The sequence below is a fragment of the Schistocerca americana genome, chromosome 1 (assembly GCF_021461395.2).
Source record: "Schistocerca americana isolate TAMUIC-IGC-003095 chromosome 1, iqSchAmer2.1, whole genome shotgun sequence".
Taxonomy (NCBI): domain Eukaryota; kingdom Metazoa; phylum Arthropoda; class Insecta; order Orthoptera; family Acrididae; genus Schistocerca; species Schistocerca americana.
Genome location: NC_060119.1, coordinates 1,126,905,144 through 1,126,917,992, shown reverse-complemented (window position 1 = coordinate 1,126,917,992; position 12,849 = coordinate 1,126,905,144). Strand labels below are relative to the sequence as shown.

The 12,849-nt window shown below is 39.3% G+C and overlaps 1 protein-coding gene across 1 annotated transcript in view; it reads right to left on the bottom strand.

Annotated features, from left to right (window-relative positions):
• LOC124597038 (lysosomal alpha-mannosidase-like) overlaps positions 1 to 12,849 on the bottom strand; it is a 258,262-nt gene that overhangs the window by 150,407 nt on the left and 95,006 nt on the right. Inside the window, exons 4-5 of the mRNA XM_047135914.1 lie at positions 4,544 to 4,729; positions 4,215 to 4,420 (exon numbers count right to left, since the gene is read on the bottom strand). Of these exons, the coding sequence (XP_046991870.1) occupies positions 4,215 to 4,420; positions 4,544 to 4,729 (392 nt within the window). The remainder of the gene's footprint in view (positions 1 to 4,214; positions 4,421 to 4,543; positions 4,730 to 12,849) is intronic.

Here is a 12,849-nt window from a genome sequence, read left to right as displayed (position 1 = left end):
CAGATGGTAAAACACAGGGTTTCCGACTGGTCAACAACTTGTAAGTGACCAGATGAGTCACTTTGTCCTACCCAGATCTCCTGGACAGCCCACTCATCAAGATACATGTGAAAATCACGGGAGGTTGCCATTGAAGTTGATGCAGCAGGGAGAAGGACCCAGACAATAACCCTCTTGAGGATCCCTACCACACATTACACATTCGGCTGGGTGTTGACAGGACTCCCGAGTGTGATTGTAGTGATGACACTGGTAGCAGTGCATTGAGTTCAGAACATATGGTCTGACAGTGGCAACTTCATAACATGCTTTGATCTTTTATGGAAGAGCCTCTCTATCAAAAATGAGAAAGAGAGTGAGTGTGGGTGCTAAGGAGGCATCTACTGTTTTCATCACCCAATGAACTGCTATGACACCCTAACCAGGGAGGTACATTTGGATTTCTGCCTCAGTCAGACCAATCTGCAGCCTAGTGTAAGTAACACCATGGGAAGAATTCAGTGTTCTGTGGGTCTCGACACAAACAGAGTAGCCACGGAAGAGCAAAGCTGCAAGCAGTTGTTGTGCTTGAAAATCAGAAGTGGTCTCCAAAAGCATAGTGCCATTGTGAAAACAACAGCAGGATTTCAGAGAGCCAACAATTCCAGTAACGCCTTTCTGAATAATAGACAAATTTACTGGGACTGACTGTCTTCAGTATGTGAAACCATGAGGAACTGTGGTGCAGCTGGGAGGGTCTTTGAATCATTAGTCTCTTTCCATTTATGTTATGTAGCTGCTGACTGCGAAGATGATTGGCTCATTGTGAGAAAATCCCCCATGATCGCCTGTCTCCAATGGTGGCGCTCCTACTGACTGTGTGCCCCATTCAGGAGGGAGTACACCCGCCACAGGTGATTGTTCACACCTCAGGTCACACCTTCTGAACACCTGACAGAGGGACCAATCAGTGATGTGGGAAGATATAATCTCAGGCAATCACATCTCCCTGGGCCCAGCATGTACCAGGGGGTACCTGTGAAGACTACCTGTCGACCCAGGGGTGCGAATTATACGTTACCCAGTCATCTGTTATGTGTCAGATGCATGGGCTGGCCTTCAGGAGCACACAGGGAGGAAGAAGAAGTAGAGGAACCTCAAATGCCAAAGCAGAGGAAAGATAGGAGAAGGTGAATGAAGAAAGAAGAAAAAGGGAACAAAAAACAATGGAGAGTATTTTGATACTGTCTACTGAAAATGTAAAATAGATTTCCAGAAAACCCCAGACATGTTCCTCAAGGGAGGGGAAAAAGAACAGTAAAAGGATAGACATACAGCATGGAAGGGAAAAGATGCTCCAAAAACTGGGCCCCGTGGTAGCCAAGCACAAACCTGTCAAAGAGTAGTGAGCCCCCTGGGGGATGGAAATGTTCTGTAGGGGCCACATGTCGTAGTGAGCATGGCTAAGAACAGGTTGAGATGGACAGAGGAGGGTATGGACAGAGTGAGAGGGAGGAAGAAATGGACAAAGGGAGTGGGGGGGGGGGGGGGGGGGAAGATGCATGCAATAGGTGGAAGATGTAGATGGGTAGAGAGGGGTAAGCAGGTGAAAAATGAAGTCTGGGAGGTGGAGATGGAAAGAGAGCGGGGGAAGATAATTTGGTCAGAAGGAGGGGGCAGCAAGAGGCAGTTAGAGAGAGGGGATGGAGGAAATGGACAAAGGGAGGGGTAGGAGGGGATGAATAGACAAAGAGATTGGGGAGGAGGAGATAGATAGATAGAGGTGGGAGGATGAGGTGGACAGTCACACGGAGAAATAGGTGGACATGGAGTGATGGAGGAGAAGATGTATTCAATATTGTGCTGAATGCATATGCAGGAGAAACCAAGGGGAAAAGGCTAGCATAATATATAAAGGCGAAATATTGAAGGTTTCTTGGCCAATATACTTCAGACTTTTATGCAATACTCTAATAAACATTCATATGGACACAGACCATATATTTCTTTAGTACAGATAATGGATAAATATGTATGTAATATATGAAGGTGAAATGCTGTTGGCAAAAAATGTTAAAAGTTCTTGACCAATTCTCTTCACTTATTACACGATACTCCAATATACATTTAAACAGAAACTGTATATACAACAAAATGCAGTTTCATTTTCTTCCTCACACTCAGTTTAAACAAAAAACAGCAAAGCTGTATTTATGGCTTATTGGCTTATGATTAGACTACTGAGTCATCCAAAACTTTGCAATTCTACTTGTTTGCAGACCAAAACTGTGGGGAGATGGACAGGTAAAAAGCGAGAGAGAGAGAGAGAGAGAGACAGAGAGAGAGGGGGGGGGGGGGGGCAGGGGGAGATGGACAGAGGTAGGGGGGAGGGAGGAGGAGGAGGAGATTAGGACGTATATCCAATTCCAATAGATATTACCAATTGCAAAGCATTGCCAGATTCATTAGTAAGTAAATAAAAGCAAGCTTGTAAATGGTAATCTTGTAGCCACATTTACATATGAATGTGTAAAATGAATGCAAAATGTCTCATTCTGCTTGATTATGTTTAATCATACAAATGTCCCCCGAACAAGAGATTAACTAAGATGTAAATGTAAGTCTCGGTGTACCCTAAGGAAGTTCTACATAATCATTACTGTCCATAAAATACATATGTGGCCTAATCAATAACATCAGAAGCCCTATGAGTCTATTAGTGTTTGATGTTGATGTATACAGAGAAGACGCAATACCAGCAAATTGTAGTGAGCTGCAGAGGACTGACACATTGGTGTACTGACTGGTACTTTACCCCCATCATAAGAAATTTGGCATATTTAATATAAATAGGAGAAAGAGCTATTATAGTTTGATTATACCTTAACAGATGGTGCCCATAGAAGGAAACCACGGGAGAGCAGCACATTTTGTTAGGGGCATGTTCAGCAAGCACAAAAGCATGATGGAGATGTTCATCCAATACAACAACACTGTTGTCATGAAATGTATTGTGGTATCAAGTAGAAGGCAAAAATAATTCTTTGAGTAACACAGCATCATAAATGAACTGATGAGATGGGTAGCTGTTGTGAAAGAGCCTTCCAACTAGATAGTATTAGACTCCAGGGACTCACAAAAGCAATAGTTGTATGGAACGTTTTTGGAAAAGAATTTTGAACAAATATTTAGAAGACAAAGACTTTTATAAAAACTTATTTGTGGGTAAATATTAAGTAATATGTGCAGGATGTTGTAATGCAATGAAGTCAATGATACAATAAGAATCTTACAATACCATAGGGTATCGATATCTTGGGTAAAATAAAAATCTTTTTATAAGAATGAGTTCATTAAAAGACTGGTTATTTCACAATTAAATATTTATATTCTCCACATATGAATTAATGTTGAATCATTGTACTTAAAATTCTGTAAATTCATTTTACTAATTTTTTAAATACATGGTACAGTTGTTATTGTTAGAAACATAAACTCTTTGGTTTACATGTTATATCTCTATCCTTCTTCATTGTGCTTAGGCTCACAGGAATGTGGTTGAAAATGGAGAGAATTGGTAGGAAGTGGTTATAAATACAGGTCAAGTGATTTTGTAGAACTGCTGAAAGTAAAGGTAGTCTGTGTTAATTGTTCAGAGTGTGAAATATTGCTGAATGTAAAGATTTTAAGTTTCAGAAATTTTATTTTCTTCAGTAAGTTGTAGAAGCCACCTCAGTTTCACAATCGTTTCATGTGTGAATTTTCTTCATATTATAAGATGATCTATAGATATTAGCATGCTCCTACAGAAAACAATGAGGCCACCAACTAGATAATCAGCTAAGTAATATTATACAACTTTTAATGTGTATGTGTCCTTCAATGCAAATTACTTCAAAAAGAATGACTGATGTCCAATCTGAAAACAGGCCACTGAATATGCAATATTGAAGTGGCACATTACAATGTACATGTAAGAAAGATTTCTGTGACATATTTTCTGCCTGACACTCTTAAAAGTTATCAGCTACACTGACACAATATAAAAAACACTAGCATCTGACTAAATAATACAGGATTTCCCAAAGGAGGGCCAGAAAAAATAATTTTTGGGAGTCTCACAAGGAACAAAGTCCTGAACAAAGCAGAAAAATAATAAAAAAAACGTAGCCAAGAGTAAAAAAAAGAAATCTATATACAGTATTCTTATTTGTAACTAGATCAGGAGCTATTACCTAGACTGGCACTGGTTTGCCAAACCAGTTCTGCAGTTTTGTCTTGTAGGCGGTTGTATTTGTCTTGATAATCAATACGAGCAAAAAATACTCCATTGAATCCCATTTGTGCCAAGATGGAACCCATCTCACGGGAATGTCCAAATGAATCAATCTTCCATGCAGCAAGTGGTAAGGGTTCAGCACCAAACATGTCATGAATCCTCCTGGGAAACAATTAGCTCTTTAAAAAACTGTTGTCTGCCAGAGTGATTAAAAGAGAGCTAGAGTGAGACATTGCAGTTGACCTAAGGAATCTACTGGGCTATAATACCAAAACATGTTATTACCTGAATCCCCATGTCAGTTGATCTATAAGGCACTGATAGTAAGTAGTGGCTTCATCACTGCTTGTGATTCCTCCATTAGCTATTGCCAGTCTCCCAGATCTAACAAGTTCTTTCACTTGTTGTTGTTTCCTTGCTTTCTGTTCTCTGAACCATCGCCACAAGTAGTATGTCTCCACTTGAACAAATCTGTAACATTCGTAACACCAAAATATTTTCATATTGAAAGATCATTTGATTGGAAACAGTCATATATGAATTGTACTTGGAGAATTGGACACAAATGCGCATACGTGCACATGCGTGCACGCATACACACTCACTCACTCTCACTCTCTCTCTCTCTCTCTCTCTCTCTCTCTCTCTTTCTCTCTCGCTCTCTCTTTGTGTTCTTGCCTCACATTCCACATACACATAAAAGAAATAATTATGAAAAACTTCACACAGAATCTGCAAAATAAGTCAAAGGCAGAGTAGTTGTTCATCATGTTCTGTGCATCCCATCAAAAATGAGATAACTTAGGTATATGGAATAAGTTAAAGAAAATTCATTTGAGAAAATTTTAAAATTACAAGGATATAGAATGACTAGTACTTGGCTTCAGGAAGAAAAGTTCTAAATGCTGCCAGTAGATATGTATAAAAGTACAGAAAGTATCCTAGCTCATGGAACTATTAGTTTCTTGCTTAGGAGGAAAGAGGAAAAGAAACAAATGACAAGTCACTCAGTTACAAGGTTGAAAGGGATGCGCCTGTTGTGAGCAAGAGGGCAAACAAAGATGAATGGGTAGATGTCAGGAAGACTAAGAGGGCAAAGATAGTATACTGGTAAGGATTGTGTCAGCTTGACTCTGGAGATATGCACCAGACTGAGAAGTATTGATGGATAAAGGAAGGAAAATGAGAAATGAAATGAACAGTGCAATTAATGAATTAAGAGGAAAATTCAAAGAGAGGGAGGGGGTGAGGGGAGTGTGTGTGTGTTAGGAGATGTTGGACAGCTGACCTACATGTATTTTTCATGCAATCAAAATTATTCCATTTTTTATTTGCAGGTGAAACCACAAAGATTTTTGTCTCCCCTTGTTCTCACAACAGGTGGATCTATTTCAACCTGGGGTCTGAGTGACTCTCCAGCCATCACCAACTTATTCCTCCATTAGTATACTATGTATCTATAAAGAGTATTTAGGATTTGCCCTCCTCATAATATAGACTAAGACAAGCAAATCACTGAAACTTAATTTAACATGAGGTTAACAAAAATGTGCATGAACTGGGGAATACTATCTGTGGTTACACCAGATAAGTCTAACCTAGTAAGTTATAAGGAAAGCCACTGCTTCGAAGAAACCTGCTGATTTCTCATTTATGTTGCACAGCTACTGTTTACCATTCTTAAAGAAAGCAGTCACTCACATGGATAATCTGCCATTAAGGTTTCACAAAGTCCATTATCTTTGGCACTCCTGGCATGTCTCCTTCATTGACACAGTGTCACCATGGAATTCTCAGCCACGCGGTCGGCTGGACCAAGCATTTGCTACCATGGCTTGCCGAGCAACCCAAGTGGTGGCCGCCAACTCTAAACTTAAAATATTTCCAGGGCGCCACAACTCACCCGTAACCTCACACACCTCCGCTTATTAAGATTTTGGCTTGCCAGAATGTTCAGAAGTAGCACCCTTCAGTTCATACAAGTATATATAAAACAAATTTCAAAGGCAGAATTTAGTGATTAAAACGCCAGGCCAATAGTGTTTACAAATTTTTTGTAGTGGTGTGGGAGCAGCATGAATTTCGAAATAAACTTAAACTAACAAATTATGAATGAAATGGCATATTAAATAAATGCCTGCATTTCAGTTATGCATAAACAATTTTTGGACAAGAAATAAAATTTTCTAAATGCACTTTCAGGTATATGCGATTTTGTAAGTTGTGCCACACACTCAGCACTAAGGTGCCTTCTTGCAATAATTTTTCCATTGCACTACACATGCTCACACAGATTTTAGTATGAAGTACTGATCAACTCACATCGATCTTTTGACCAAGTGCCTCACAGAAATCGTGTCTGCCTCTGAATTCTGAGCTCCACCATTTATCATGACAAACCTGTCTACAGCGAAAACCAAAAGTAGAAACCCATCAACAAACCATTTTCCAAACCAACCAGGATCCTTGCTAAAGATTCCCTCCAGTGGAAAACAATGCTTTAGGAACAAAGTCACAAGGCAAATGACTGAATCACAGTATGCTCAAATTCCCATAAGTTCTGTTTAATTAACTTTAATCAATCCTTCCTACTTCCAAACACCAAAATTTGCATGCATGTACAATCACAATTTTAATACCCTTCAAATTGACCACTAAATTCTTTGTCACACTCTTATACAAAGTATAAATCAATATATATCTTACTTAAATCCACAAGGTCACTGACCTCCATGCACCCTCAGAGCCTGAACTTCCCCCTTTTGCACATTTACAGTGCCCAAATAAACATATAAATTATCCCTCCAAAATTACTACCACTAATTACAGAGAAGAACAGCTTTCCACTTCTGCCCCTTCTCTGTACACCCTTAGCAATTTTAAACTTCTCTCGTTTCCACATATGCAGCAGCAATGACCGTAACATTCTACGGTACCATTGCCAATCAGTCTCACTAGAACCACATTCCACCTTCATATACCAATTTGTACGAACTTCATTACACAGACTATCCCCATCCACACTATTTACTTCAGCCCTCTCTAAATTTTCTGTTAGTTCTTCCACACATTTCGCCAATTCACTAACCACATCATGCACAACTTTACTGTTTTTCCCCTCCAAAATATCAACACTTGCGGCTTCAACAAAATCACACATCAATTCACTGTTAAACACTTTATCTTCCTGAAATAATACATCAATGCCTAAGCCACCATCACCATAATTATTCATCTCAGCAACCTTATCTGCTAATACACCATTTAAATCACTACATAAATTCACATCAGAAACCTTACTTTCCTCCATCGACAAATTAACTTTACATGAATCGTACACAACTTTATCCTCCGCTGCTACATTACAACAATTGCTGCTACCTTGTCATACAATTATGGGACTTCCAGCCTTGCTACATTCTGCTGTGATCAGACAAAAATCAGTACACACTGTCATTTCTACACCTCTTTCATCGACATTAACCTCCGATCTTACTTTCCATATATTCTCACATTCATACTCTGACAAATGTTTTAGATCCACACATTCATCAATAAGTTTCATTTCACTTTACAAATGTTTTAGATCCACACATTCATCAATAAGTTCGTTTTGTCTTCATTCATGACTAAAAATGCGTAAATTCCTTCCTCCAAAGTACCAATACCAGTAGCTTTTACATCATTAAATAAATTACCATTACTCTGATCCTTTAAACAGAAGTCACCTACCTCCACCGATACATTTTTAACTTCAACTGCTGGCGAGACCAATACTAAGCCTCCCTTAGTAACACTGACACTTGCCACTGAAACACAATCACCCTCACTTGCAGCTGGCGAGACCAAAGCTACACTGCCTTCACTAACATCGACACTTTTCGCCGACTCACAAATACTTACTACTACACCACCTTCCTTACTGCAATTGCAACTATTTGCTAATACCTCTTCAGAGCTCTCTATACAATTGCTTTCACAAAATTAATCTCCTATTTAACTTCTTTTCGAACCACTGAATCTTTCCGTTCATCACCATTCATACACTCATTCATTACACATTCGTAACTTAAAAAGTTTTGGAAGGTAGGAGACGAGATACTGGCAGAAGTAAAGCTGTGAGACCGGGCGTGAGTCGTGCTTCGGTAGCTCAGATGGTAGAGCACTTGCCCGCGAAAGGCAAAGGTCCCGAGTTCGAGTCTCGGTCGGGCACACAGTTTTAATCTGCCAGGAAGTTTCATATCAGCGCACACTCCACTGCAGAGTGAAAATCTCATTCTGGAAACATCCCCCAGGCTGTGGCTAAGCCATGTCTCCGCAATATCCTTTCTTTCAGGAGTGCTAGTTCTGCAAGGTTCGCAGGAGAGTTTCTGTAAAGTTTGGAAGGTAGGAGACGAGATACTGGCAGAAGTAAAGCTGTGAGACCGGGCGTGAGTCGTGCTTCGGTAGCTCAGATGGTAGAGCACTTGCCCGCGAAAGGCAAAGGTCCCCACTTCGAGTCTCGGTCGGGCAAACAGTTTTAATCTTCCAGGAAGTTTCATATCAGTGCACACTCCACTGCAGAGTGAAAATCTCATTCTGGAAACATTCGTAACTTACTTCATTCACTGCAAATTTATTCCCATTACTTTTACTTAAATCTCTCACAAATCTATGCATCCGCCGTTCGCACCTGCTTTTATTGAAAGAGACACCCATATAGCCTTCCTCTTTAACATACTTCATATTACATATTTGTTGACTTTCTCCAAACCTATCAACATTTATACCATTACTATTATCTCCAGTCCTTTTCATCGCCTGTTCAGGTAGTCATCCCTGGACCTGAGATGTGGCAAATATCAGTTTCCCAACTAGTTGTCACATGATTGCACTTTGCATGAATTTCTTTCATCAAATCTGCATTCTTTGTTGGGCCCTGTTCACAGAAGTTAGCACTCCTGTTCATTTTCTGATCATTCTGCTTATTCCAGCTACTATCTCCCTGAGAAGTCCTTTGATTTCTCTCACTACTATTATTTTGGTGATGATTATCTGGATTCCCATTTTGATAACTACCACCCGGTTTGCTCTGAGGTTTGAACTTCAAAGCCCTATCTAATTTTTCTATGAATTCTAGAAACTTGTCCACAGAATCACATGGACTATGGACAAGATCCTACTGCAAATTTTTGAGTAATTGCCTTTTTAATGTGGTGATTTCCATTAAAACCCCCAATGGATGTTTCACATGCATAAGCTTGTCAAGTTCGTGCTTGCAAAAATCTCTTATCATCCCATTACCGTACCTGTAACTCGGACCGTATAAAAATTCATTTTGGATCCGTGTCTGTTTTGCCTCCCTCCAAAATTTATTCAAAAAACACTTTTTGAACTCTTCATATGATTCGAATGAACTACATTTAACATTTGCCCAAGACAGTGGGTCTCCCTCCAAATGCCGTTTAACATATTTTATTTTTGCTTTGTCCGACATGCCGTGAACAAAAGCGTCACTACACACAGCCAAGAAATTTACTGGGTGATATCTTCCATCATCTTTGTAACATTTCACAGATCCAGTATTTGCCCAAGGGATGTTCATAACCAGCGTGACCTGTTGGGAGACTAATGAATTCAAATCACTTTTTATCTGTTGCACTTGTTTTTTAAATTCATTTTCCCAAGTGATACTGAACTCTATTTTATCTTTAATTTTGCCCACTTCTCTCTCCCCCTCACCTACACAATTGGCAATGTCACTAATTGCTAAATTAACATCGCTTTTATGAGCATCTTGCACTTTTATACAGTTGCTTACCTTGTCCCCAATTTCTGTTTGTATCTTATCCATTTTCCCCAAGACATTTTTACACTGATTCAATTTTAGATTTTACTATTACAAGTCCATCTGTAATTTTCCCCATATCCACTCGAACACATTTTAATTTATCATCCATTGCTTTTTCAAGGTTACCCATAATTTTTTCAACTTCCTCTTTCACCGTGGAACCTATTTCAGTTCGCATTGTACCTATATAAGTCCGAATTGTATTTGTAACTGTTTGCAATGTGCCCATATCTGTTTGAATTGTACTGATATTATTTGTCTTTCCCTGAATCATTTGCATTAGCTGAGACATCATATCTTCCCCAAATTCATTCCCCTTGCCTGAATTCCTACTAGTTACGCTTTTGCACTCTGATTTCAGACTAGCTGGCTCACTTCTGTTTTCAGATTTACACATACTAGGTGACTGTTTTATATTCGCGAGATCTATAAGTGGAGCTTGAACTTCAGAGTTAAACACTATCTCACTATTTGCGCAGGCACTTATCTGATCTGAGATGGTTCCCTCTGCCATGGTGATGCTGATGGTTGTAGTGGAAGTCGATATTGTAGACTGCCCTGGAGTACTCGAAGACACTGCCGTCATATTACTGTTGATCAGTGTCTGCCACTGGAGAAGTCACCTGATGTAGTTTTAGCTGCTGCCGGTTCCCACGTGTTCCAGCCGTCTCCGATACTGCTGTCTGTTAAATGTGCTAACCACTACTGTTCCCTGCACTCAACTTATTTAGACTCTGAGCCCCCACACAAATTGCCTTTAACGTGATAGATTAGAATCTCTATCGATAGCATGTGTTAGCTGTGAAAATTACTGCGCAATTTCACTATTTCCAGAAACCTACTTGTGGAAAAAAACTGATCTCACACTAGTTTTGCAAAGATTTTTACACTTCGCATAGCACGCTGAATAACAGATAGCAAAGGAATTACCACTTTGCAGGACACAAATCCCAGACGAGACCCCAATTGCGGGCTTTCAAATAAAATGAAATGATGGCCCTCAACTACATACCCACAGACTCAGAGTTGAAATATTAAAAGTTTTTGGCTGGTTTCATTGACTAGGGGCTGGGATACATAGTTGACCATTACAAGGCAAATACTGCTGAGTCTACAGTATACGATATTCATATACACATGAATCGAATGGTAGATTCCTACTTCACGTAATTACTTATGAACAACAACATAGCTTGCGAGATATTCACTTCTAAATGCATACTACATCTTCACTGAAGAAGCCACGGAAGTCTCACAAGTGCACAAGACTGCCATACTGTCCAGGACTCTCTCATGTCCTCTCCAATCCTGTCCAGAACTCCCCTGTCCTCTCTCGAAACGATGCTCCTCCCCCACTTCCATATAGTCTCTCCATGTGTCCTTTCTGGAACGATTGCTGTGATTGGCTGGAGCGGTCCTGCTCTGTCTCCAAGCCAATGCACACTCACAAACATAATGAAACACATTCGAAATACTGGATTTACATTTAAATAACTTGAAATTAAATAAATATTCGTATGGCTGGACCATAAGCACACTCTAACACACATTATTAAATACATAAACAAATTAAATATACATATGTCAAAGAAATAGAACAGAAGTAAGCCAGTAGCCTAATGTCTCTGTGCTTTCCAAAACACAATAAATAATTGACCAATTTCTTCACGAATAGTATATATTGGATCTAAACAAAGACATAGATGAATAAATATATTTATAAGCATGCTGCTACCATTTGTGTGTGTGTGTGTGTGTGTGTGTGTGTGTGTGTGTAGCTGTGGAGTACTTATGGCCTGACACAATCGATAGTAATCGGCTACTTTGACCTCCAACAACTCATGTACTATTCAAGTTACACACCTGTAATTTGTATTTTGGAAATTTGTTGCTGAGTGTTACTTGTATAATTTATCAACATATACTAAACTTTAAACTAATAAAGATATTGAAAATCTTACTACGTCATCAGAATCATTGTGCAAATAATGGTAATGTACATGTTTCTTTTTGAAGTGTCATGTTTCGTCTGGCTACTATTAATTTCTATAAGAAATGTGAAATGTTTGCCATTAAGCTTTCACAAAGTCCACCATCTTTGGCACTCCTGGCATGTATCCTTCATCGACACAGCATCACCATGAAATTCCCAGCCACACGGTCACCTGGACCACATGGTCCGGCTGTTGTGCAGCATCACGTGGTTGCTAATGAACAGTGGCTTACTAGTGGTGACCACCAACTCTGAACTTAAAATACTTCCAGGACACCACAACTCGCCCATTACCTCACAAACTCCATTGTAAGTTTTGCTGAGAATCCTACTTGAACAGACTTCAAGCTTTGTGGTAACTTGTTACATAGATGTACACCCCCATACATTACATTTCTGTGGACTGTACATAGCCACTGTAGTACACTCTCTTCTCAGTTATGGAATCGGGTCTTGGAGATGAAATGAGCAATATATGGACACAATATTCAGATTACAGAGAAGGGCCATAAGGATAATAATAAAAGGCAACAATTGGTCTCATTATACACATTGGTGCTTGTTAAGATTGCAACACGTTGAAGGTTATTGAAACAAATGTCAAATTGATACAAAATGCTCTACGTACTTGGATATAAAAATGATTCATAGTCTTTAGTAGTCATTCAGTATTTCTACATGCAAACTTCATCACTAAACTTACTTACTAATATTACAAAATACAAATTTATATTATCTGCATTGTTGTATTTGGCACTCCTAAAAATT